The sequence below is a fragment of the Coenobita brevimanus genome, chromosome 69 (assembly GCF_032717465.1).
Source record: "Coenobita brevimanus isolate Jiangsu-jjx chromosome 69, ASM3271746v2, whole genome shotgun sequence".
NCBI classification, from domain to species: Eukaryota; Metazoa; Arthropoda; class Malacostraca; order Decapoda; family Coenobitidae; genus Coenobita; species Coenobita brevimanus.
The window spans coordinates 9,633,109-9,660,961 of record NC_137022.1 but is presented as its reverse complement, the minus strand read 5'-3'; the positions used below and the strand labels follow the sequence as shown (position 1 = coordinate 9,660,961).

General features: G+C 41.4%; 1 protein-coding gene across 1 annotated transcript in view; it reads left to right on the top strand.

Annotated features, from left to right (window-relative positions):
* The first annotated feature begins 280 nt into the window (after positions 1-280).
* Positions 281-27,853, top strand: part of LOC145406132 (carbonic anhydrase 2-like) — a 70,954-nt gene continuing 43,381 nt past the window's right edge. Inside the window, exon 1 of the mRNA XM_080277332.1 lies at positions 281-425. Coding sequence (XP_080133458.1) covers positions 281-425 — 145 coding nt within the window. The remainder of the gene's footprint in view (positions 426-27,853) is intronic.

The following is a 27,853-nucleotide window of genomic DNA, read 5'->3' as shown; positions in this document are numbered from 1 at the left end:
GTGTTTGCATTCAGCACTTTTTAACCTAGTGTTATGAATCTCTGTTGTTGGAAAACTTATCTTACAGTTTCCAAAGATAGTAATTTTTCATTTGGCAAATCCTGACATGATTCTAACCATTATACATTAAATAATATTAAGAACTGCAAGGCAGGAATCACACGGGGCCGAGATTAGCGGCCCAAATTTTTAAAGGCAAGGTATTCCTCTTGCTTTGAGGAAACGTCTCATTTCTCCTGCAGTCCATTTTTCCACTTATATTTTAGCTGCACAGTGGACCATGGCACTACATTTTTCAGACGCATCAGCTGATTTCAAAAGGCGCGAGCGTCAGGTGTGGTGTATCAGCGCAGCCCTGGTCCCCTGGCGGCGGGCATTCAAACTACATGGCGCTACCCATGAGAAAGCCCCTCCACATGACCTCAGTGGGTTCATACCATCTTCGACTGTAAAAGTATCATATTTCCTTCATTTGTTATGTAAGATACAATTTCGTTATACCCATTTACCATTTTTCTCCTTACAGATGTACATCCAACACCTAAAAACATGACAGTGATCAATTTTAAGGCAACATATTAATAACTGAATGTAGACTGTCCCTAAACTGAGATAAGCGCAAATGACAACCTCCATTTCTATTATGTTTTGATAAATAAGCCATTTTTTCTCCAGTATTATATGTAAATAAATCAATAAATATCCTATTTTCAGTAAAGTAACACAAAAAATGTATAACAGAGGGTAATTCAAGTTTTCCACATTTTTGCATTTTATATTAAGTTATCTGGCGAGCAGTGGCATCTTTTCCAGTTTATGGAAGCTCCAATTAGCGATTTACAGTATGGTTTTCGCCATGAAAGATACACTGTTGATCTTATTTATATAATTCCTTATATCACCCATCATATAATGGAGAACCCCATGCAGTAGCCCTCGATATTACTAAAGATTTTGACAGTGTGCGACCGTTTCCTGGTATCCAGACTCCTTTGCTACGGCCTATCATCTTTTGTCCCACTGATTTCCTCATACATCAGCAACAAAAAGATAAATGTAGATTGTGTGTATTCCAGTTTCCACTCAGTTAATTCTGGCATGCCACAAGGATCAGTCCTGGCCCCAATACAGATCCTCATTCTTTATTTATGACTTCACGTCTATCACCATTAATCCCATCCACTCATATGCACAGGGCCGGATTTACCAGTAGGCCAAGTAGGCCATTGGCCTAGGGCCCACCGGTATCTTGGGGCCCACTGAAACTAATTTGTCACGCAGTGTGCCAGCGTATAACCTTGTTTCAAGTGCACACCGATTACTTCTTTATATAATAATATTTACAGCCATAAGAAAACCTGTAAAATAAGTATAGGCCCACAGTGGTCTTCAACCAGTGGGCCATGACCCACCGGTGGGCCATGGAGTGGTTCTCAGGCTGGCCACGGACTAGGCCCTATAGTAAAATGAAGAAAATAAGATAAGATTTTATATATATATATATATATATATATATATATATATATATATATATATATCTATCTATCTATCTATCTATATATATATATATCTATATCTATCTATCTATCTATCTATCTATCTATATATATATATATATATATATATATATATATATATATATATATATATATATCCAGACGCCTCAATTCCGTTTGGGGTGGCCACAAACAAATCGCCTTCAAGTCGCCCTATCCCCCGCCGTTTCACTGCCCTGCTCCTCACTCACACCCCCCTCTCTCATATACCTCTCCACCTCATCCCTCCATCTCATCCTCGGCCGCCCCCTCCCTCTTCCCCCCTCCACCACACTCACATACACTCTCTTCGTCAGTCTTTCACCCTCCATCCTCTCCACATGGCCAAAGCACCTCAGTGTGTTCCTCATAACGTTTCCTATCACATTCACATCCAAACCACAACGCTCCTTTATATCCTCATTCGTCAGCCCGTCTCTCCATGTGACTCCACAGGCTCCTCTTAAATAACTCATTTCCACTGCTCTCACTCTTGACTTCTGTCCTTCCAACAACGTCCAAGCTTCACTTCCATACGTTAGAGTTGGTATCACAATACCGTCATGTAGTGTATATATATATATATATATATATATATATATATATATATATATATATATATATATATATATATATATACACTCCATATTCACCATCCACTCATTTGATGTAGTGCCGCTCTCGGGTGTCTGTCCTTTCCTCTCCTCCATCCTTCTTTCCATCCATCCTCTTCTGTCTTTCCTTCATTCTTTCATCTTTCTTCTCCCTGCGGGTGACTTTGCACTCCCTCTTGTGTCGTTATTTCCTTCATTCTTTCCTCTTCCTTCTGCCTATGGGTGACTCTGCACTGAGTGACAAGCCAAATAGTTTCCTGTACACCAGGAAACCATTTACTACGCTGGGTGGTAACCATATAACCAAATTTTGGCGCCTGGTGGTTTAGTGGGTAATAGCGGTGCTCCAATCGGATTGAGCCGGTGAAGGTTTATATCCAAGTGGTGGTTGGGGTTTATTTCTCACGTAATGCCACTCAGGGATGAGTGAGGCTGGTCACTCTCATCTTAAATGCCAGGACCATCATGCCTAGCCCCGGGCTCCTACGCTCCTCATGGGGCAACGTAGGATTGGACGATATATATATATATATATATATATATATATATATATATATATATATATATATATATATATATATATATATATATATATACGTGTGTGTACATTTTTTATATGTCCGTGTCCCACCATCGATCTATCTATTTACTATCTATCTGTACATATATATATATATATACTGGAGAGAGAGAGAGAGAGAGAGAGAGAGAGAGAGAGAGAGAGAGAGAGAGAGAGAGAGAGAGAAGTTCAATAAATTTTGAGCGCCTTGAAGTGTGTAGGACAGGATCGTCTCATGTTCAGTGCGTGTCAGGGTTACCGTTGGTTTGCTGACAGCTCGCTGAGCCAGTCAGTACCTTGATTATCGATTACTGATTATTGAAACATGCAAACATTTCTATAAATTTGGGGGCCCACAGATGACTTTGGCCTGGGGCCCACAAGTAGGTAAATCCGGCCCTGCATATGCAGATGACTCAACGCGTCACAGTTTCTTCAAACTATAAACACCCTTTCACAAAATGTGATATCTCTAACTCCGAACTCAGTACAGCAATTTCTGTAAATCAGTACTTATGTAAGATCACTGAATGGGGACAAAATAGCATTGTCTCCTTTTATGCAAGGAAAACCAGATATAACCAATTTACTAAAAGGCAGTAACTGTCTGATTCCTATTTTACCTTTAATGCAATCAATATTTCTCTCTCTAAAAATATTTCGCTTAACAATACCTTCACTTGGCCCTCTCATATTAGATCACTAGCTAAAACCGCCTCAAAGAAATCTGAATTTTTGTACAGAAGCCGTCTCTTCTTCACTGACGAGCAGTTAACTATAATTTGCACGTGCTCTTACCTAGAATGCTGCACACCCTTGTGGAGAGGTTGCACTACGACAAATGACAAAATTCAGAACAAAGCTGTACCGGTAAGAATAATTATTAGCCCAGCAATTGCAAATGAACTACCTCTCGTACAACTAAAAAGGAATGGTGCCTCCTTTCCATTATTTTACAGATACTTTTATGGTAAATGCTTAGACGAAGTTGCATCCATTGTGCCACCTCTCCACGCCTTCCGCCGTGCTACACAGGCACCTGGCAGCGCTCATGACCTGACTGACAAACTGTCATATTGCACGAACTTCTGCCTATCAGACTAAATTTATTTCCAGAACTGCTTTTCTTTGGAACTCGCTTCCCCAGATTAGTTTTCCCCCAAACCTCAACCTACAGCAGTAAAATCCAACTGTTACAGATTTTACATGAGCGAAGGACATCTTCAATCATATGGATTTTTTTATTTAGTTTGTTTTTCCTTCCTATGTTTATCTGCAAGAAAAATAATGCCTATGCAGGGCCAGTCCGTGCAGTGAACCAATGTTCTCTTTTAGTGGACAACGCTTTGCCACAGCAGGGCGTGGGGAAGAGTGAAGAGGTATGGTTCTTGGATGGATGGTGTATTTGCATATTTCCACCCATTTAACAGGGGCACTATGGAATGAGGGTGAGATTTGGAAGCTTCCGGTGTTGCTGTTTGCTGATGATACAGTATTGTTGAGTGAAGATGAATGGGAGTTGCAAGGTTTGGTGAATGAATTTGGGACAGTGTGTAGGAGGAGGAAGCTGAAAGTTAATGTAAACAAAAGTAAAGTTATGGTGTTTGAGAGGAATGAAGTCACAGAGTGTGCAGTGAGGTTGGATGGTGAGGATATGGAGAATGTGAGTGCATTCAAGTACTTGGGTAGTGTGATGAGTAAGGATGGAACTTTGGGGGATGAAGTACGTGAAAGGGTACAGCAGGGAAGGAAGGTTGTTGGCACACTGAAAGCAGTGATGAGAAATAGGGAGGTGAGTATGGAAGTTAAGAAGTCACTGCATGATGGTATTGTGATCCCTACCCTGACGTATGGAAGCGAGGCGTGGACCTTGCAAGAGGGGAACAAGTCAAGAGTGAGAGCAGTGGAAATGAGTTACTTGAGAGGAGCATGTGGAGTGACATGGAGGGACAGGTTGACGAATGAAGAAGTGAAGGAACGTTGTGGGGTAGATGTGGATGTGGTTGAAAAGATTAGGAGAAATACACTGAGGTGGTTTGGACATGTGGAGAGGATGGAGAATGAAAGACTGACTAAGAGGGTGTATGTAGGTGAGGTGGAGGGAGGGAGAGGGAGGGGTAGACCGAGGATGAGGTGGAGGGATGGAGTTGAGAGGTATATGAGGGAGGGGGGGGTGAGTTGGGGGGAGGGGAGTCAAATGGTGGGTGACAGAGTGACTTGGAGGCGTTTTGTCTGCGGCCACCCTTTGCGGGATTAGGGCGTCGGGCTATAGATAGATAGATAGATAGACTATGGAAGGTTCCACGTCATCCTGTTATTTTCTTATATGGTTACCATTCAGCATTGTAAAGAACTTCTTGAGTTATAGGAAACCATTAGACTTGTCATTCAGTGCAAAGTCGCCCAAAAAGAAGTAGGCATCATTACAAGTGAGCGAACGATCTTCCCACCACCTACCTCAGACAATGTGAAAATCGTTATGACATGCAGAACAACCATCGGGTGTAAGGCTGGGTGGTCAACAAGATAATAAGTTCCAGCCATCAACAAGATAATAAGTTCCAGCCACCAATTACCCATCCACCCTTCTCTCCATTTATTATCCCCTCTGCTATCTATACCGTCGTCTTTCTTTCCCCCCTCTCCACTTTTTATCCGTCTTCCAAACCTCCTCATCCCTACCCTTACCTCTCCATAACATTCCTGCCACCCTCTCTCCCTCCCTGCTCCTCGGTCCTTTCCTATAACTCCATCCTCATCATCCTACCGCCCCAGTCTTTCGTAACAGATTTGTGACAGGTAGTTGTGACAGGAATTCTGTAACAGAAGTAGATAAATACAGCAGAAACCACGTCACGATTGTTTCTTGATGTAGTGAACTAGGAGCTACAGTCGTCTGTGTCGAATGAAGATGTCTCTGCTACTGCCGCCAACCTGAGAGCGAGGCAGCATCACGGAGTTTTCACCAACTTGTCACGTTTTGCTAGCGTTTCACTGAACTTGTAAATACTCTGATCTGGCGGCAACAGATTTCTCAACAGCTACGTGGTGCATTCCTTTAACTACATCATACAAGTAGCAATAATTTAAGATTATATAATAGCCTAGTTTTCCCTCGGGTAGACGAAATGTCTCCCGATATGAGATGGACAGAAGAAAATAGGAAAACATGATATAAATACTAGTATCATACTGATAATGTAAGTGGATTATCAAAAAAAAAAAAAAAAATAGTATAATAGTATGAGCAGTAGATGGCATTAATAAAAATATGCTGTCAACAAGGAAATATGTAAATGAAAGGTAATGGAAGAATGAATAGTGTGAGGAGTCCACGTGGAACTGAATATTGGGGGAAAAAATGAATGCAACTACAGTACTGTGGCTATACTTTAAAATATTTACATTATACTCTTATCCTTCCTCATTCTTGCCATATTTTTTTTTTCCGATTGTGGTTATTATTGAAGTTGTCATAATTTCTCTTCACTTCGTTTCTTCTCCCTCTTGCATCGTCCCTTGCTTACCTAACCTCTCACCTCATCCCCTGTCTTCCTTCCCTCTATCCATCCATGTACCCCCACCCCCCTGATCATTCCATCCCTCCTTTTCCCACATTAATTTGTTTCCTTTGTTCATGTCCCTTATTACAAATCTCGTATCTCTCTCGACTAGTTTTCATTGTTCCTCGATTTTCACACTGTTGTTTTCATTCGACTTTATCTTTCAGCTCTTTTGTTGCCATTTAGTACCTCCAATTTAGTCTGTGAACATTTTCCCTCTTATTCTTTCTTTCTTTTTTATTATTGTGACTTATTTAATGCCTTCCTGCATTATTCTTTATGACAATTGATTTTTTTAATGAGTACAACTGTCCAGTGGTAGCTTACTGTGTAAAAAAAAAAAAAAAAGTAATAAACACCAAAGGGTTAAAGGAGACCTAATATCTCCTGTACGACGAGGCATTTCTAATAAAATATTAATTTGGTTGTGTGGCGGCAGCAAGAACATCTACAAGGCGTAATCGCAAAAGAAAGGATGAATTCAACGAAAAAATTATCGTAAACTTTTTGTTTCAGATACACACATATGAACTATTTCGTGCAAAACTAGAAAACTACTAAAAGCTAGTGTACTACACTCATATTTATATGCACAGTACCTGTTCGTGTACGCTAACTCTGTCTACTGTCACATGTCTAATTCCACATTTTGTCAGGAGCAACCATGACAAAAATACCTCCAAGCCCCTTGGTCATCTGTTTTAATGATACTCTAAGCCGCCTTTCATTATTTTTTATTATTATTTTTTTTTAATTACTGTATACCAGTCTCTCTCTCTCTCTCTCTCTCTCTCTCTCTCTCTCTGATTTCTACGCTGATATTATACTCATACCTTCCTGCTCGAAGTTTTTATCGTTATTTATCGTCTCATCAAAATACATTCAAATGAGTTTCTTTTGCCATATATTCCTGTACATTGAGGTCGTCGTTAAGCTGTAAAAAAAAAAAAAAAAAAAAAAAAAAAAAAAAAACTGACTGCATCATTTCCAGCTGTACCAGGAAGCAGGTAGAAAATTTGTTCCGTTAGAGCAGATAACTCTTCCTTAATATCCACCTTGGTGTAGTGAGGCTCAAGGATTGGAATTACCTGCGTAGATTTATCTGACGTGATTTTATACAAACAGAAGTATAATAGAAGTATATAATATCAGACGGTACTCTGTGCTAAAAATGCTGCTGATTTGAGTGATGTTGGGCGACACCTCAAGGGGATCCTAGTTCATCCATGAACAATGTGGCTTACTGTAGACTCTCGTCCAGCAGCCAGCCGACACTGGCTAGTGTGGGTAGTGGTGGTGGTGGGGTGGTGCTTTTAACTTGGTGTAATAGTGATATCTCACAACATGTATACTCTGGCAAAATCATGATACTTAAACTTCCCTATGTACTGCTTTCACAAAGTAACATCACTTAACATTACCTCACTTTCACAACACAACACCACATCACATTCAAAAATTTTAGTTTTTGTGTAATATTTCGAGCTCTAGCATTACCATGCAAGCTTCCAGCTATATCATCTGTGTACCTGTACCTCATATGAGCTGCATAAACTAGTCTGGTGGTTGCGAGATTAGGTGAGTAAAATAGGCTATTGAGACACGTTCTTCAAAGAAGAATTACAGTCAGCTGGAAGTAATATTAATAAACCAAGAAGGTCGTCATCGTAGCGAAAGGAGTTAGCACATTACATCTCTCAAAACACTTCATAAGATCATCTGACTCACACAACACCGCAACCCTCTCGTTCCCCACAACCTCTGGCAATATTTTTTACCCACCTTCGTCATTCGTACCCTAACACAAAATCTTTGCCACATCACGTTCTCCTCGCACTACAATACTTCATTTGAATAATATCATATTCTTACCAGTGCTTTTTGTCTTTAAGGAGCATGCCTCGTATTGTTATGGGTACAGGAACCGCCATAGCACGATGATTATATACCTTTGTGTGTTGTTTGTGTAGAGTATATCGACAGGAGAAAATAGAATCACAATGGAGAATACTAATTGTTCAATTGCACAATATTCTGTAAGGGAGAAATGCTAGTAATCCTTCGAAACCTCGAAAACACGGGCCTAATCTCAGTATCTAGGCTAACGGCGTAAATGTTTTCAAGTTACTCTGATAATCCGTGATCTTGCGTTTGACTTTTCAAGGTCACTCAAAGTCAAAGGCCATACTGCCAAATGAAAGCCCATATGAGACTTCTTATATTTTGGTAATTGTAAATATTTCTATCTTCAACGAGTTTCGAATTATAGCTCCCTGAATATCTGTGACCTTGAGTTTGACCTTTCAAGTTCACTCACAGTCAAAGGTCAAAGTACCAATTAAAAACCCATATGGGATTTCCTATAGGCTATGCTGATAATAGTAAATACCTATCTTCAACCAATTTCGAGTTATAGCCCCATGAATATCCATGACCTTGAGTTTCACCTTTCAAGGTCATTCAAGGCCAAAGGTCCTGGTGCCAAATGAAAGCCCATATTAGGAGTTCCTGGATGTTCCTAATAGTAAATAATTTCTATCTTCACCGTTTTCAAGTTATAGCCCTTTGAAAATCCGTGACCTTGATTTTAACCTTTCAGGGTCACTCAGTTACCTCCAAAATATAATCGCTTTCTTTAGAGACGAGTGCAAATATATCGTGAAAGTTTCATGTAATTTCACTCATCAGTTTTCCGTAATGATGCTAACAAAGAAACAAACAAACTACCAGAAACAATAAAAAACAATACCCCGTCGGACTCCTTCCGGGCGAGGTAAAACAAAACTCTGATGGAACCAGAAGTGAAAGGAGAAATTACTGGAGTGTTTATAGGAAACTTTCTAGTCACCTCATTAAGAGGAGCCTCCTTTTCTGAAATAAAAAAAAATAGTCTGGTCGTGGCTACATAAAATAAGATTACCGTCATTATTTTGAATGGATAATTGGAGAATGCATCTAGGTCTCAGTATGAGGGTGGGGGTATCTATAGGCTAAGTAAAATGGTCAGGCCATAGGAAGAGCAAAAAAAAAAAATTATTGCATCAATAGGTAAATTTGTTAACAGGAATATGATATTGGTTAATGAAATTTGTAGGGTTTTAGTGCTGATAGCAAGACGAAAAAGAGGAGGCTACTAAATATAGTGAAAACTGAGCATCAGAAGCTACTTGACCTGTCCTCTTTGACATTTTCTTTGTATTGTTTCATTCTTTTCCATTTATATTGGATAAAAGTATTTTTACACAGCTTTATCTCATACAAACTAAAAAATTTCCACTAATACATTCCTAGGTCATTTTCTTCATCACTCGAAGAGATCCATAAACAAGAGTGGTCTGACTGCATCATCAGTTATTGTAAGACACAGCATATCAACAAGTGGATTGCACGTGCAGTTAGAAAAAAAAAATGCTTATAATAATGTATCCTTATTTTGGAAAGGCAGATGGGAGATTAATAATCTTGCGGTGTAAAGATTTTGTATGCGATGGGATATTGCTATGATCGTATGTCAGTATTTGAAAAATTTTAGAAACTGGACCTCGACATGTAACATTTAGCACTAAACATTTTCGTCCAAATTTTCTTCGGGTGATTCGTAGGTGAGTATGTCTCGCAACAAAAGAAGCTTTGTTTTGTTTTGTTCATTTGGTTGATATTCAGGGCAAGTCATATGAGGAAGATGGCGGATCCAGGGAAGAACAATGGAGACGTATCACGTAATTCTATGCAAGAGTGCACATTTTGACGATTCTGCTGATATCAATATCTTTGTGGTTAGGTCTACTACTTGGCAGAAACCGGCCGGTATCAAGGCATCAAAGTCTCATACACAGAGCCACGCAGGAAGGCACAAATGGCCTGCCTTTGTAGATTCCATACCGACAACACTGAAGCTGAGAGTGAGCCGAGGGAAGCATAAAAGAACAAAACAATGACATCGACGAAAAAAAAAAAAAAAGTGAAGGGAAAACCATATATCAATAGCTTGGAGAGATGAGAATTACAGAATGAAAATATAGAGGCAGAATGCAGAGAGAAAGGTAGCAATAGCGAGGTGTGGGGAAATGAGAAAAATGGAGAGAGAGAGAGAGAGAGAGAGAGAGAGAGAGAGAGAGAGAGAGAGAGAGAGAGAGAGAATGACAGTGATGACAATGAAGTGAGAGAAAAGAACTAGCCGGTCGGGAAGACGGAAGGCAACCAGAGGCACATAAAAAGCTTAGAGTAAATAATGGGAATATAAGAGAAAGAAACTGTAACACAGCGAGAGAAGGAGAAGAATCAAATCAAGAATATGAAGAACAAGAAGATCTAGAGAACATAGTAGATGGCAATCGAGGCAAGGGGAGGAAGAATGGAAACATGCCAGGTAACGAATAGGAATGGCAAGGGAAAAGCAGCGGAAAACATAACAGGGAAGGACGAATACGTAAGAGAGACAAAAGAGAATAAGATGAGAGCAAGAGAACAGAATAGAAAAAAGGAGAACGCAGAACTGAAAGGGCAAAGGGAAGAAATGGAAATAACGAGAAAAATTAAGGAAGAGTGTGGGGAGGGAAAGGAAGGAAATATGATACACCAGGTAGAGAGCGAAGGTACGGAAGAGGTGAGGGAAGGGGTGAGTGAAAGAGGAGAGGAGCGCAAGAGAGTAGGGGAGAAGGAAAGGAGAGAGAAGACTAATATTGGCCCTGCCTGTATTGAATTTGGGACAAACGGTTGGCTGAGGCAAATGCGCTGTAGGTCACACGTGACAAAGTCGATAGATGCAGATAGATAGACAGAAGCTTCATGGACTGGTATATGTCAGTAAAACTTACATTTATACATACATTCATACATACATATATAGAATTCTGGCTCCAATAAGCGAAGGTCTGTACAAGTTATATTCTATGTGTGGTGGTCAGAATTATTTCAGCCTATACTGGCGGTCCATAAACAGTCACTCTGTATTCTCGCTTCCTACCCACATAGCCTACTTCCACTTTCTCTTATTTATCCATTTTCAGTCACTTTCTTTTTTTCTCTACGTACTCCCCCCCCCCCTCTCTCTCTCTCTCTCTCTCTCTCTCTCTCTCTCTCTCTCTTTCCGTAGCCTACTGCATGACTCCTGCTTTGTCTCCCTCTCCGTACTGCATGACCCCTGCTTCTCTCTCTCTCTCTCTCTCTCTCTCTCTCCGTACTGCATGACCCTTGCTTTGGTCCCACATTATTTTATCACTTCTTTTCTAATCTCTGCACACTAAATGACCTATGTTTTTCTCATATCTTTCAAGTCTCAATTGCTTTACCTTCCTCTGCCTTGTCCGCAGTTAAAAGTGTGTGTCATTTATAGAACTGATAAGAGATTTGCTTTATTTGTTCATTCATGTTAAGCTGAACCGATAACAAAACAGTCCTGAAAGTTTGGGTTCTGCATTTCAAATGGTTTGTTTTTATCACCTTTCCAAAATGTTTTCCAAATGACCACCTCGATGTCACAGGCACTTCTGAATGCGAAATTGTCAGTTACGCGGACACACTTCCCTCTTTGAATAGCTTTGATGTTGGCCGCGATTTCTGTTTTCAGTCACTCTTCTCTTTGAATAGCTTTGATGTTGGCGGTGATTTCTGTTTTCAGTCACTCTTCTCTTTGAATAGCTCTGATGTTGGCCGTGATTTCTGTTTTCAGTCACTCCTTTCTTTGAATAGCTCTGATGTTGGCCGCAGTTTCTGTTTTCAGGTCTCTGATGGTCGGGGTGTGGTTTTCATAAACATGATCTTTCAAATAACCCCACAGACAGAGATACAGGGGATTCAGGTCGGGTGACTATGGGGCCCACTCAGGGTCACACCTCCTGCTGAGCAGTCGATCCCTGAATCGTTGCCGCAGCCACATCAACGTTTGGTTTGAAGTGTGTGGAGTGGCCCCATCCTGATGGAACCATTGCTCTCCACGAGTGATGTCACTACGTCTTCCTAGTGTTCATTTTGGGTCACCCTGTAGATGCGGTGATGGTGGTACTGATGCTGGTAGTAGCTCTGATGATGATTGTGGTGGTAGCTGTGGAGGTGGTGGTGTTGATGGTATCTGTGATGGTGGTGGTAGCTGCTGTGGTGGTGGTGATGGTGGTCGTAGCTTTGATGATGATGGTGGTGGTGGTAACTGTGGTTGTGATGGTGCTGGTAGCTGTGGTTGCGGTGTGCTAACTGCGGTTCAGGCGGTGGTGGTGGTAGCTGTGGTGTTGGTAGCTGTGGTGGTGGTAGTGGTAACTGTGGTGGTGGTGGTGTTGGTTGTAACTGCTCAGACTCGACTGTCATTTGGGCAATTATTTAACGACTAAGTACGGCCGCAAAACACTGCCCCAGTGCGAAGCGTGGTTCAAAGACTGCTCTAATTTAGACACATGTTGAGTGGGCCAAGTGGGTCGCGCGGATCTTTTACTAATTCTATAATATCATGAGAAAATTGTAGTACAAAGAGAATACATGCAATGAATGAACACACACACACACACACACACACACACACACACACTGATAAACATTAATACTATGTATATGCATATCGATCTATAGCATCAGTTATACTATTCATATGCAATGCATTACACTACCAAATAATAATGCGGGATCTATATCATTAAACAGTCTTACTATCTCTATTTATCTCTCTATGCAGCAATCATTCTATCTGTATATCTATCTATCTATACACACATACTGTACACTGTATGCCATCAATCTATCTATATATCGATCTATCTGGCTATCTATCTATCTATATATATCCATCCATCATTCAAACTCCACGTTGCCCCATGAGGAACGTAGGAGCCCGGGGCTAGGCAAGCTGGTCCTGACATTTAAGATGAGACTGACGAGCCTCACCCATCCACAGGCAGAAGGAACAGGAAAGAATAAAGGAAAGAAAGACAAAAGAGTTAGGGTAAGTCACCACTAGACAGAAGGACAAGGAAAGAATGATGTAAAAAAAAGACAGAAGAGGAAGGAAGGAAAGCAGGGAAGAGAGGAAAGGGCAGACACCCGAGAGCAGCACTGCATCGAGTGAGTGTATATACTGTATATATATATATATATATATATATATATATATATATATATATATATATATATATATATATATATATATATATATATATATATATGAAGCCTCAGTGGTAAAGTGTGCATTTTCGTACACTGGAGGGCGAGCGTTCGCGCCTCGCCAGTGTAAAAAACGTTGGGAGCGTTCTCCTGGCCACGTACTGCTTGGCGGACATCAAGGGTGTTGTGGTTGAACCAGTGTCGCATACTATAAAGTATGCTTGCACCCAGTCGGCTTGCGCGGGCCGATTACACTTAGTTAACAGACTACACACACATCCAAAGCCACTCCAACACTACAACTACACTTACAAGCTCTTCTCACCCTACATACAGTCTCTACCAAACAGCCTATATATATATATATAAATATATATATATATATATATATATATATATATATATATATATATATATATATATAAGTGGTAGGTGGGGGCACTCAATGTAGTGCTGCTCTCGGGTGACTGCCTTTCCTCTCTTCCTTCCTTTCCTTTCGTCCTCTTGTCTTTCTTACCTTCATTCTTTCCTCTTCCTTATGTCTATCAGTAACTCTATGTTCTCTCTCTTCTGTCTTTTTTTCCTTCATTCTTTCCTCTTCCTTCTGTCTGTGGGTGACTCTACATTGCGTGACAAGCCAAATGGTTTTCAGTTCGCCAGGAAACCATTTACTTCGCTGGGTGGTAACCATATAAAAAAATTATGGCGCCTGGTGGTTTAGTGGGCAAATAAGGTGCTCTAATCGGATTGAGCCGGTGCAAGTTTATATATATATATATATATATATATATATATATATATATATATATATATATATATATATATATATATATATATATTTATTGCCGTAAGCCTTAATCCCGTAAGAGGTGGCCACAAACAAATCATCTCCACGTCGCCCTGTCGCCTGCCATTTCATTGCCATGCTCCTAGCTCACAGACCCCTCTCTCATATACCTCTTCACTCCATCCCTCCATCTCAATCTTGGCCTCCCCCTCCCACCCCCCTCCACCTCACTCACATACACTCTCCTCGTCAGTCTCTCACTCTCCATCCTCTCCACATGGCCAAACCACCTCAGTGTGATTCTCCTAACGCTTCTTATCACATCCACATCCACACCACAACTCTCCTTCACATCCTCATTTGTCAGTCTGTCTCTCCACGTGACTCCACATGCTCCTCTCAAATAACTCGTTTCCACTGCCCTCACTCTTAACTTCTGTCCCTCCAACAAGGTCCAAGCTTCACTTCCATACGTTAAAGTTGGTATCACAATACTGACATGTACTAGCTTTTTCACTTCCATGTTCACTTCCTTGTTTCTTATCACTTTCAAGGATCCAGCAACCTTTCTTCCCTGTTGTACTCTTTCAATCACTTCACCCTCTAAACTTCCATCCTTACTCATCACACTACCTAGGTACTTAAACGCACTCACATTTTGCATTTCCTCTTCTTCCAACATCACTGTACATTCACTGACTTCACTTTTCTCGAAGACCATAACTTTACTCCTCCCTACATTCACCTCCGTTTCTTACACACTCTCCCAAACTCATCCACCAAGCCTTGCAGCTCACCTTCAACTTCACTTAACAACACAGTATCATCTGCAAATAACAGTACAGGGAGTTTCCAAACACTGCCCTCTTCACAAGGGCCGCTAAAACAGCCACTGCCCTACCTTGTAGAATATATCTTTTATAACACCATCCATAGATAGGCTGAATATATATATATATATATATATATATATATATATATATATATATATATATATATATATATGGAGGAGGAACTTGACTATACCGTGAAGATATGTATGCAAAATATCCACAGGAGAAATGAGAGGAGCGACAGTGAGTACTTTCATATATTACATCTTCAGACTGAGACAGAAACTTAAAGGGTAGAGGTCTTTTATGCACACCCGCAGCAGAGAGTGGCACACAGAAGGATGACCTGTCTGAAGATGTAATATACGGAAGTACTCACTGTCGCTCCTTTCATTTCTCCTGTGGTTATTTTGCACACACACACACACACACACACACACACACACACACACATATATATATATATATATATATATATATATATATATATATATATATATATATATGGGTATATCTGTCTATCTACTTGTCTATAGATATAGATATAGATAATTTAGTTTGTGTAATCAATTCTCAAAGTTAGTGGATGTGAAGTTCAAGATAGTGTCAACTGCACGTTCAGGTTTGATACAACAGCAGGTGTCACCCTTGTTACGGAAGTTTCTGAGGTGATGGTAACCAAGAAAGACTGTATGGGATGAATCAGAAGAGGGAGAGACTTGGGTTTCTGTGTGGAGTAGGAAGACAAGGGATACGGATTGGAAGAAGAAGTAAACAGAATTCAGATTGGTACTAACACCACGGACCTTAGTAAAATATAAGGCCGAACCCGCACTTCTCTGACGAACACGATCTGTGACTGCAACAATAGCTGTCGGCACAGTCGCTTGAATACGGCCAGGAGAGCCCTGTGCCGCCAGCCCTATCCCAACGGCGCGGCGGTGTCATTCCGAGGTGTCACCGATTTTTATACCAAGGTTAGAAGTCGAAAGAGTGATAGTGCCAAAATTATATGTGTACGGCATATAAATTACTTAGGAATTTTCCAAACAAAATGTTAGTCACTCGCATTTTATTTAAAAAAAAAAAAAAAAGGACTAACACAAAAAAACTATAAACATACACAAATATATTACACACACACACACACACACAAATCATTGAAGACCAAGGCGTAGCCACTGTTTGCTATTTTTCTGTTTATCTTTTTTTTAGTTTGTTCACACACACAATGACCCGACCACAAGCAGCGACAGTTGCCAATGTTCATCCCACACACAGTAAAACAACTGGCAACACTACACAGCCACAAACACCCACTCACTCATACAACCTTCGCAGTCAAGTACGTAGCTCATAGCTGACTACACCTATAAGGTTTGTCTCTTTTATCCGTACATTTTTACTGTAACTGTACACTTTTATCAGTCGATGTTGAGTCAGATGTTATACATGTCGTATCTATACAGTATATGTATCGTATAGGTATATTGTATATGTCTGATGTTTTATAATGTATTGTATCCATTTTTGCAGTTGCTGATGATGTGTAAGAATACACGAAACGTCCTATGAAAAATTAATAAATAAAATACAGCTAGTGATGACATGGGTGTGGGACATATTATGTACAACCTGAATCACAGTGTCAAACTGTGTACGAAAACTCGAAAAGATAAACAGGAAAATAGTGAACAATGGCTACGCATTGGTCTTCAATGATTTTTGTATAAAAGAAAACATTCTGCCTATATATATATATATATATATATATATATATATATATATATATATATATATATATATATATATATATATATATATCACAGGTCTGCGTTTGAAAAATTTTTGGATGAGGTAAAGGTTTTCATAGCCATTTATAATTCTGACATCCTGAGTTAAAAAATATAGCTAGGTTTGATCTCTCAGGTCAACTTTTTGCCGTATATCAATTTGAATAATTGAAGAGAATATGAAAATAATTTATGAAATTAGCACACTTATTTTATCAAAGCAGACTTACTTAAACTATAAATATAGGAAATATATTTGAATGACAGCAGAATTACAATTTTTGAGGAAGAAAGGACTTTTTCAAAGATATTCGTTTGTGTTCCATATTTGGAATATCTCTCGATACACCAACAGTAGTCTGCAAGCATGTTGACATCTCAGTGGCCCTGGTACCTCTCCTCCATCACTCGATCATCTTGATAAAAACGCACTCCTTGCTCCTCACCATAATCCCCGCAGTTGTCTGGAAAGTAGTCTAGATGCGAGCTGAAAAAATGCGTCATTACAGACATGCGTGCACCAAGAGACTAGAAGTTTTGTAAAAGCGCCTTTACAACACGTTCATGGTCTGGACTTCGGTGATTGCCCAGGAAGTTTGCGACAATAGACTTGAATGAAAGCCAGTCATTCCTCTTATTGTCATCCATGCTCTTGTTGAATTGAACGTCTTTCATGAGTTCCCAGAGGACCATCAAAAATAAGTGCTTCCAGTTTGGCATCGTTGAGATGTGGAAATTTCTGTTTCTTTGTTGAGCACTCTGACAAAATTCTTCATTAATCCAAGTTTTATGTGTATAGGTGGAAGTAGAATCTCCTGTGGGCTGACAAGGGCATGTGACAAAACGTTGTACGAACCTGGTTCCAGTTCAGGTCTTGCTGGCCAGTCACAGACGTTCTATGAATCACGCCATATCATCAGAATACGGTACTTAAAAAATATTGGCAGAAGAAAAACACCACCTGATTGAGCAAAATGGATTACATTAATTATTATTATTTCACCATGCAAAAACTTTTGCACTTTTTAAATAACTGTCATCAGGCCTAGATTAAAAACTTGTTCTGATTATAAAATAAGAAAATGAGTTATGTTATTTTATTCAGCATGCAAAGCTTATAAAAGTAAAGGTGAAGAAACCTCGACCTCAGATATATATATATATATATATATATATATATATATATATATATATATATATATATATATATATATATATATATATAATGTGGTAGGTGGGGACGCTCACCATCCACTCACTCGATGTAGTGCTGCTCTCAGGTGTCTGCCCTTTCCTCTCTATCCTTCTTTCCTTCCATTCTTTTCTGTCTTTCTTTCCTTCATTCTTTCCACTTCCTTCAGCCTGTGGGTGCCTCTACACTAAGTGACAAGCCAAATGGTTTTCTGTGCACCAGGAAACCATTTAATACGCTGGGTGGTAACCATATAACCAAAATTTGGCGCCTGGTGGTTTAGTGGGTAATTATTGCGCTCCAATTGGATTGAGCCGGTGAAGGTTTATATCCAAGGGGTGGTTGAGGTTGATTGCTCATGTAATGCTACTCAGGGATGAGTGAGTCTGGTCACTCTCATCTTAAATGTCGGGACCAACTGCCTAGCCCCGGGCTCCTACGCTCCTCATGGGGCAATGTAGGATTGGATGATGGATGGATGGATGGATATATATAGATAGACAGATAGATAGATAGATAGAAAGCTAGATATAGAGATATAAAGATATATATCGATAGATATAGATATAGATGTAGATATAGATATATATATATATAGATATAGATATATATGTACCGCACCAGTCCCAAAACCTTTTTAGGCCGAAGCCCAGCTGGTAGGGGTGGTGGTGGAATTTTGAGGGTCTAGACAAGGAGGCCAAAGAGGAGGTCGGCCAGGCCACCTCATCCCTCCACCCCTCCTGAGAACCTTGTAAACCATAACACCAACCGGAAATGCGGTGATGGGTCTTCTGGAGTGAAGGCTAGCCTTCATGTGGTGTGCTACCACACGGAGGTGAGCGGGCATCAGGACTGTTTTAACTTAGTCGCAGTCAGGGTACTAGCAGCCTGACCTGGCACGAGTCAGACTAATATCAGGAGTCAAAAGAAAGCTCTAACCCACCTGAGTCATAAACCAGACAGAATTGACTTTTTTCCTTCCAAATAACACTACGTTTGGGAGAGGTCTATGTCCTGCAGTGGACTGGTGTACAAGCAGCTGATTATATCTATCTATCTATCAATATATATATCTATATATATATATATATATATATATATATATATATATATATATATATATATATATATGCCTAGGCTGCTTCCTCCAAGAAAAGGGAGGTAGCCGAGACAGGACGACACACTCCCAATTTACTCATCCACTCAAACACATTCATTCGCATCTTAGCCCCACAGGGGAGAAGGGACAGATCCTCACCGCACCACTCCGCCTGAGGGTCAACTGCGCAGTGCAATCAGTGACATCCACAGCAGGGCCCGACAGCAGAGCTGATTTACCCCTGCCACATCATAATGGACCCATCCCCTTACCCGCACTTGACCTGATCAGCTGATCAGACCAAATGAGGGAGAATATCCTCTCAGGGCTGCGTCATCATTTATTCATTCACAGTTTCTCTCCATTTATTTCTTTCACGCACAGCCACTCTTCCTTGCTCAACAGACATCCCTCTTGCATCCAACACTCTCTTCACACTGTCCATACATCCTATTCATGGTCTCCCTCTCAGCCTTACACCTCTCTCATCGGATCTAGTTATCTTTTTCACCAATCACTCATTATGCATTCTCTCCATATGTCCACACCATTGCAACACCCTCTGCTCAACTCCATCAGCCATCTCCCGAGCAACTCCAGTTCTCCTTCGCACTTCATCATTTCTCACTTTATCCATACGCGTCACTCCACACATACTCCCCAGACACCTCATCTCCATTACATTCAAACCTTTCCTTTCTACTACACCCATATTCCATGTTTCAGCCCCATATAACGCAGTCGATACCACAACACCCTCATACAGCCTTCTCTTCACATCCATTCTAAGCGAACCACATCTAAACATTTTTTTCATTCCTCCCAGCACATTTCCTACTTCATTCATTCTAAACTTCACTTCTGCATCTACTCTTCCATCCACAGCAACATGTGACCCTAAATACTTAAAACACTACCTCCTCAAGCAACTCACCATTCAAAACTATGTTCATCCTTCTACTATGTACTAACCTAGTACACTTCATCATTTTACTCTTATTTTCATTTACTTTCAATGTCCTCCTTTCACACACCCTTTCAAACTCCTCTACCAACTGTCTCAGTCTCTCCTCTGAATCAGCCACCAGTGCAGTATCATCTGCAAACAGCAGCTGCTTCAGATTCCACTCTCTACCATCAACATTCACCAGACACAGACCTCCATCTAACCCTCTTGCATTCACCTCCCTTACAACACCATCCATATAAATATTAAACAACCAAGGTAACATCACACATCCCTGCCGCAGCCCCACTCTCACAGGAAACCAATCACTCACAGTGTTTCCCACTCTTACACACGCTCTACTATTTACATAAAAATTTTTCACCCCTTCTATTAACCTACCATCAAAGCCATATAATCGTAAAACAGTCCACAAAGCCTCTCTATCAGTTCTATGATACGCTTTCTCTAAATCCAAGAACGCCAAAACACATCCTTGCCTTTTGCTAAATACTTTTCACACACTTGTCTCACAGAGTGATCCACACATCCCCTCCCTCTCCTAAAGCCACACCACTCATCACCAATCACTCCCTCTGTACCCTCTCTAACTCTCTTAATTAACACTCTACCGTACACCTTACCTATAATACTCAACAGACTTATACCCCTAAAGCTAGTACATTCATACTTATCACCCTTGCCTTTATACAGTGGGACCACACAAGCACTTGCCCATTCAATTGGCACCATACATTTCACGAAGCACACATTCAACAATCTTACTAACCAGTCAACAATAGCCGCTTCACCACCCTACAGGCAATCCACAGCACACCCATCCATACCTGCAGCTTTCCCTGTTTTCATCTCCTTTACTGCCTCCTGCACTTCCTCCTTCATGATCAAAGAATCATTCAACACTCCCAACACATTTATTCCTTGCACCCTTCCATCCGCCACAATCTCAGCCTCCCTTTCCTCATCTGCATTTAACAATCTTTCAAAATACTCCGCCCATCTCTTCCTTACTGCATCCATCTTAATTAACATCCTTCCATCCTCTGCCTTTTCTTGCTCTTCCTTCCCAGACTCTCCCTTTCGCACCCTTTCCACCTCCTTCCAAAACATTTTCTTATTCTGCTGAAGATTCTCATGCAGGATTGGTGTATTGGTAGTAGCGGGGTTATCTTTACGACATGTCGCCCAGTCTTCTGGTAAATCAGTAAAGTCTGATTTTATAAAGTTCCCTGCCCCAGCGGGGATTTGAACCTGGTTCCGGTAAGACTGCAGGCCACCTCTCTCCCGACTGAGCCACCGCCTCCCCATTGCTGCACGATGTTGTACATGTTTTGCAAAATCTCAGTTTCATCATTTCTATCCAGAAGGTATCATATGATCTTCTTGCCCTAACTACCCTACCTTTTGGATTTATACTCGTGGATTTGTTTACCCAGTTCTCGCCACCCATTTCCTTCACGTGGCCAATCGACTTCGGCTGACTGGTATGCATCACATCACCAGTACATTCACTCACAGTCAGTCTCTGAACACTTTGCTTCTTTCATTCAAGAGAACATTGCACATCTACCTTACCATATTCATCTCACTTCTACCACCCCTGCGAGTATCATTTTCCTCCAAAGTTCACGTTGCACTTCCATATACCATCACCTTCAATGGCAGTGCAACATAGGCCCATAGAATATAGGTCAGAAAACGCTTGTATTACTATCACGTGCAAAACAGTGGAGAGGGACGAATTTCAAATGAGCGACAAGAAATGAAAAAATGAAAGTTGGGGAAATATAAGCAAGAGGGACAAGTTGAGAAACAAAGCCCAGCAGTCGGTGATAAAAAGATGGATTTTTTTTTTTTTAAATAGATGAGAGATGAGAAATAATTGAAAACAGTAATGCCGGTGAATGAATGAGAATATCATTAATGTAATGGAGTCAAAAAATAAATAAATAAAAGAGATGAAAACGCAGAGGTTGAGAACTGAAGAAGGAGGATGAACTTATGACGGGGTTCATGGAGTAAAAAGGTCTGGAGTACGTGTTACAGCTGTGAAGTGAGAGGTCTCTTTATATTCATTTAAAACTAGTCAGGCTTTAGACCTATAGTGAGGCTGACAGTCCAAGTTTTCCCTCATAGATAAGATATGCAATGCATGACCGTAGAATGAGAGGCAGTACAGACAGCGCTGTCTGCCGTGGTTCCGTATAGGTAATGCTGATCTTAAACCCACTTACAATTGCAAAAAGTTTATTTAAAAAATATTCGTCTAGTTAATGAGATATATAGAGATCCATTATTAATCCTATTTACACTTCAAGCACCATATTTTTATTATAAATGCTGAAATTTCACTGCCGGACACGTCTTTACCAGTATCTAAGAAAAAATATTAACACCGGCATAAATGAAGATTCACAACTCGAAATAGTGTTGTTCAAACGCAAGCCATACAGCATGAATTTCACTATAAAGAAAAACTAATGCCATCGAACCCCCAGGCAATCACAATTTTTCGTGGTGAATAATTTACAATAAATGTAATTAATTTCTAGTCACGATTACTTTATATCATGGAGTGCGGCAACTACTCCGTAAGTAGAACGGCAAAGGTTCAAAATAGAGTCCTGTACGTAGGGCATAGGAGCATCCGAGCGAAAACTGTAGCAAAGCCCAGTTCTAAGCTTATCAAGTAAAAGACCTTCGCTATACAAGTGGAAAACTGCTCGCAAAGTCTTGCTAACCTTCGTAGGAGTCGCAAAATCGAACCGCAAAAATATAATTTTTGTTCTTTCATTCCTTCTTTCCTCTTCATCAGTCATAACTGCAAAACAAAATGGCGTACACGAGCGTAGTAAACACCAAAACGCTTCATGTCAAGTGTAGATGTTTCTTTTCATATTTAGAAAAGCATTCAGGCCATAATTCGTGAGTTACGGCCTGAAAATCGTATCGCAGTCACCCGTCAGTACGCCACTTCGCGCAATATTGGTTAGCTACAGCTCGCCTACAGTTGCTGAGACTTCTATGCTTGGTCGCGAAGAGAGTGGATGTATGCTCGTGTGCTCTCTTCTCTAGCTTTATAGGGTTGCCTCACCGGCATTAGTTCTTTTTTTCACCTTTCTGGTGTTGTTAGGATAGCTAGTTTCTCATATTCCTTCCCTCCCTGTAGCTAGGTACAGTAGGTGTCTGTGCCATTACACTGAGTTTACCTTTGCTTATCGCCCACGGAGGATCCCCCCACTGATCACTCTGGGGCGTGAATAAACACAGTCGGGCCTCCCTGGAGTGGTTTGAGAGGGCAACCTCAGACTTAGGTGTGTGGTCCCTGGTTGTTTGTCCCTTGATCGTTTTCTCTCCTTCTTCCCACTTCCCCCGTTAGGGGGGAGTGGTACTATGGAGGATGCACCTACTTCCTCCCCCTCCCTCAGGGGGGGAGGTGGTCCTGATCGACCCCCAACTGACCAACGGACAGACTGTCCCTCGACTGAACAGTCCCAGACTCGTTTGCCTCGTGACGTCTCTGTTCAGAATGCAGAATTTGTAATCATCACTGCTCTAGGTTCCACTCCCTTGAGCAGTCTCAATCCCTTCATGATTAAGAAGTTATTGATGGCTGTGCTGGGGAGGTGAAACAAGTCAAAAAGCTTGCGAATGGAGACCTCCTTGTAATAACATGTAATTCATCCCAAGTTAAGGACTTGCTAAAGCTGCGGATGTTCCACATCTATGATGTCGAAACCAAGATCCCAACTTCCATGAATTCCCGAAAGGGAGTTATCACTTGCAGGGATCTTATGGTGATGAGTGAGGAAGAGATCATAGAGGAACTCGCTCAGCAAGATGTCATCGATGCTAGATTTATCACCAAATTTTTGGAAGGTGTCAGGACAAAGAATGCAACCGTCATTCTAACTTTTGGTAAAGTGTCACTGCCTAGCCAAGTAAAAATCGGCTACGAAATTGTTCATGTGCGGCCATACATCCCCAACCCTTTCCGTTGTCTGAAATGCCAAATATATGGGCATGGTGCAAAGACTTGTTGGGCTTCCCAGCCAGTGTGTGGTAAGTGTGCAAGCCAGGGTCATGATACGGACCATTGTACATCTGAGACGGTATGTTGCTTTCACTGCAAAGGCACTCACTCCACTTCCTCTAGGGACTGTCCCAAGTGGAAGGAGGAGAAGGAGGTCTGCGCAGTGAAGGCAACTGAGGGCATTTCCTATTACAAAGCATGCAACTCCCACGCCGAATAGGTCCTATGCTTCGGCGGTAAAGTCCCGTCCTGTGATGTGCTCTGTAGAGACGCAGACTGATCCTGTCCTTCTCCCTCCTGCCACTCACAGCACCTCTCCATCTCGGCCTCCCGTCCGCTCCAGCTCTCTCACTGACATCCCTAAGGTTTCAACCCATTCTCAGGCTGCTGCTGCCTCTCCAACAGTACACCCTAAAGCAAAGCCCGACAAGTCTAGTAAAAGTAACATGGCCACCCTCACAAAACAGTGTCGTCCTCATGTTCTTCCAGTTCCTACTCCAGCGAGGGAGAGGAAGGTTAGCTCTTCCTCGGGGGAGTCAGGAAACCTAATAATTGACGACAATATGGAGGTTTCCATAAACAAGCACCGGGATAGGTCCCTTGGTAGTTGCTTGCCTGCTGGCGGGCGACAAAAAAAGACCAAACACACTGGCCCCCAACGTAAATCTTAAACCGCTGCATTCACTGTATTACAGTGGAATTGTAGAGGTATTGGGAATAAATAACAAGATATAGCAATCTTGCTTTCTATACACAGGCCAGGCGTTGTTTGTTTACAGGAGACGCACCTGGAGGATCATCCTGATCCTCCACAGTTAAAACACTACCACCCGTATAGAAGATATGAAGGTCACGGAGTAGCCATATACACACACAAATAACACACACAAACGGAAGTGATTCTAAATTCTACTCTGGAAGCTGTCGGGTGCAGAGTAAAATTTAATAACACGTATCTGTCTATTTGCTCTCTGTACTGTCCTCCACATGGCCTCATTGATAGTGATGCTTTATATTCACGATTTGAACATCTTCCTGGGAATAAGTTAGTGTTGGGCGATTTTAACGCCCATCACTATCAATGGGGTAGCTTGAGGATTGATGGTCGTGGGGAGCAAGTAGCTGACCTAATACTATAGTCCAACCTCTGTCTTCTGAACGATGGTAGAGCGACTCGTGTAGATGATCGTACTGGTAACTTTTTGGCCTCCCCTGATATACATCAAGATTTTTCATGGGACCCTTACGACGACTCCTTGGGAAGTGAGCATTTACCCACCTGTCTTTCTTATACACGCGACATCATTTCGGACCCTCCACCTCCAAAATTTAACTATAAGAAAGCAGATTGGGGATCCTTCTCAAGGATCACCAATTTTGATATATCTGGGGAGACCATAGATGTTAAGGTAGAAAATATAACCCAATCCATATTACACACAGCTGAGGCTGCTATTCCCAAGACTTCTACAGTTCATGCCAAGCATAGAGCACATTGGTGGACGCCGGATTGCCGACAAGCATTAAGAAAACGCAATAGGAGGTACAGGATTTTTGATAGTCAGCGCACTGACATAAATTTTATTGCATACAAACAAGCACGGGCTGAGGCAAGGAGAATAATAAGAAAGGCCAAACGTGACCCCTGGCGGTCCTTTGTGTCCACGGTGACTCGTACAACACCATTACGTAAAGTCTGGTCCACAATAGGCTTCTTTTTGTTTTAGAGTCGAAGAATTTGTTAAATGATCAACAATGTGGCTTCCGTAAATACAGAAGTTCACTAGATAATTTAATGAATTTGGTGCATTGTATTGCAGAGGCATTTGCCAATAAAGAATTCATGATAGGGGTGTTCTTAGACATCCATAAAGCCTATGACATGACATGGCGACACGGTATACTAATGAAGCTCTATGCTTATGGTTTAAGAGGAAATTTGCCTATTTTTATTTAAAATTTCTTAAGGGACAGGACTTTCTTTGTCAAATTGCCCCATAACATAACATCGGATATATTCATCCAGGAAAACGGGGTGCCGCAGGGGAGTGTGCTTAGTTCTACTTTATTTAGTATTATGATCAATGATATTCTGTCATCAGCTCCCATCCCCAGGAATCTTAAATACTCGCTCTATGCTGACGATTGTGCAATATGGCACTCCTCCCATAATGCACAATTTTCGGCTGGGCGGATTCAAGCAGCTCTTGACTCCGTCCACCAGTGGGCCTTGCAGTGGGGATTTAAGTTTTCCGTCTGTAGTGTGCCGCTGTAGTTTTTATGACTCGTAACGTACCTAATTTGTGCTTAACTTTGGATAATCAGGCGGTACCTTTTCAAAATTCTATAAAATTTTTGGGAATTCATTTTGATCGCCGTTTGAACTTTAAAATTCATGTTAATACTTTGCTTGCTCGTTGCGATAAACCAGTAAATGTCCACAAGTACCTAGCAGGTACTACATGGGGTGCCGACAGAAAATCTTTATTAATGATGTATAAATCCCTCATTCGATCAAAGCTAGACTATGGCGCACAGGTGTATGGCTCGGCATCCGATGCCATGCTGAAAGGATTGGATGTGTTGCAGAATAAATGTTTGCGAATGTGTCTTGGAGCCGTCCGGTGTACCCGTGTAGTTATGGAAGTGGAGATGAATGTGCCTCCCCTCCATATTCGCCGCGAACATCTGGCCTTGTCCTACGACGTAAGGACACTTAGGGAAAGTAATATTGGCAATGTGGCCTGTACCTCCCTGCGTCAATACCACCATCTTCTGCGGGGGGTGCGTCGGCCACTTGCCGCTCGCCTCCACTTACTGACTCAGGAGCTTGGTGTGGACCCCAGTGACTGTGACAAGTTGGTGTTAAAAAATATAGCGCCTTGGGAGCCACCTGGCTTTACAGTTGATGTTACATGGCTCCCAGCACCAAAGGCCAAGGCGCCGGAGGCGGAGGTCCACCACTTGTTTCGTAACATCATCATTCGTCACTTGGGGTCCCACCACTTGTACACCAACGGCTCCAAGTCGAGTGCTTGTGTGGGTGCAAGTGTGTGGTCTACTGAATGTGCCCTCAGGTATCGGTTGCCGGCTCAAACATCTGTGTTTACCTCAGAACTTTTTGCTGTTGACAAAGCCACAGACTATGCTCTTAATTCTAAGCATGATTCATTTGTCATATTTTCGGATTCAAAATCAGCCCTTCAGGCAATTGCGTCTTGCACTATGGACTCTCACGAGATCCAGGGCTGCATGGTTAATAAGCTGCATTCATGCAACAAGTCATTCACGCTGATCTGGGTGCCTGGTCATTGTCGTATCTACGGCAATGAGCAGGCTGACTTACTTGCAAAGTCGGCTGTAGAGCTCGAGGAGACTTGGGACGTTCCTCGTGATCTACGGTCGAGTCTCTCTCTCGGAAAGAAATCAAAAAATGTTCTGTGGCAAGGTCAGTGGACCAGACTTAATATTCCAACCTGTAAGCTGTACCTGGGCAACTGGGACACTGCCAACCGTCCCAGTCGCCTAGAAGAAAAAGTGTTGGCACGGTTACGGCTCAATCCCACCATTCTAACTCACATGAAACCATATATGGAAAGACGCTTCCCACCGCACTGTGACATCTGTAATGCGGTGTTATCTATCAGTCATATCATCCTGCGCTGTCGGCGATTTATTCGTGAACGTGCTTCACTTATAAATTACTGCGGCGCAGTAGACGTCCCCTTCACCCTTTCCACCATCCTGGGTGATGGGGACATTGTTATGACTGATAAATTGATGGCTTTCTTG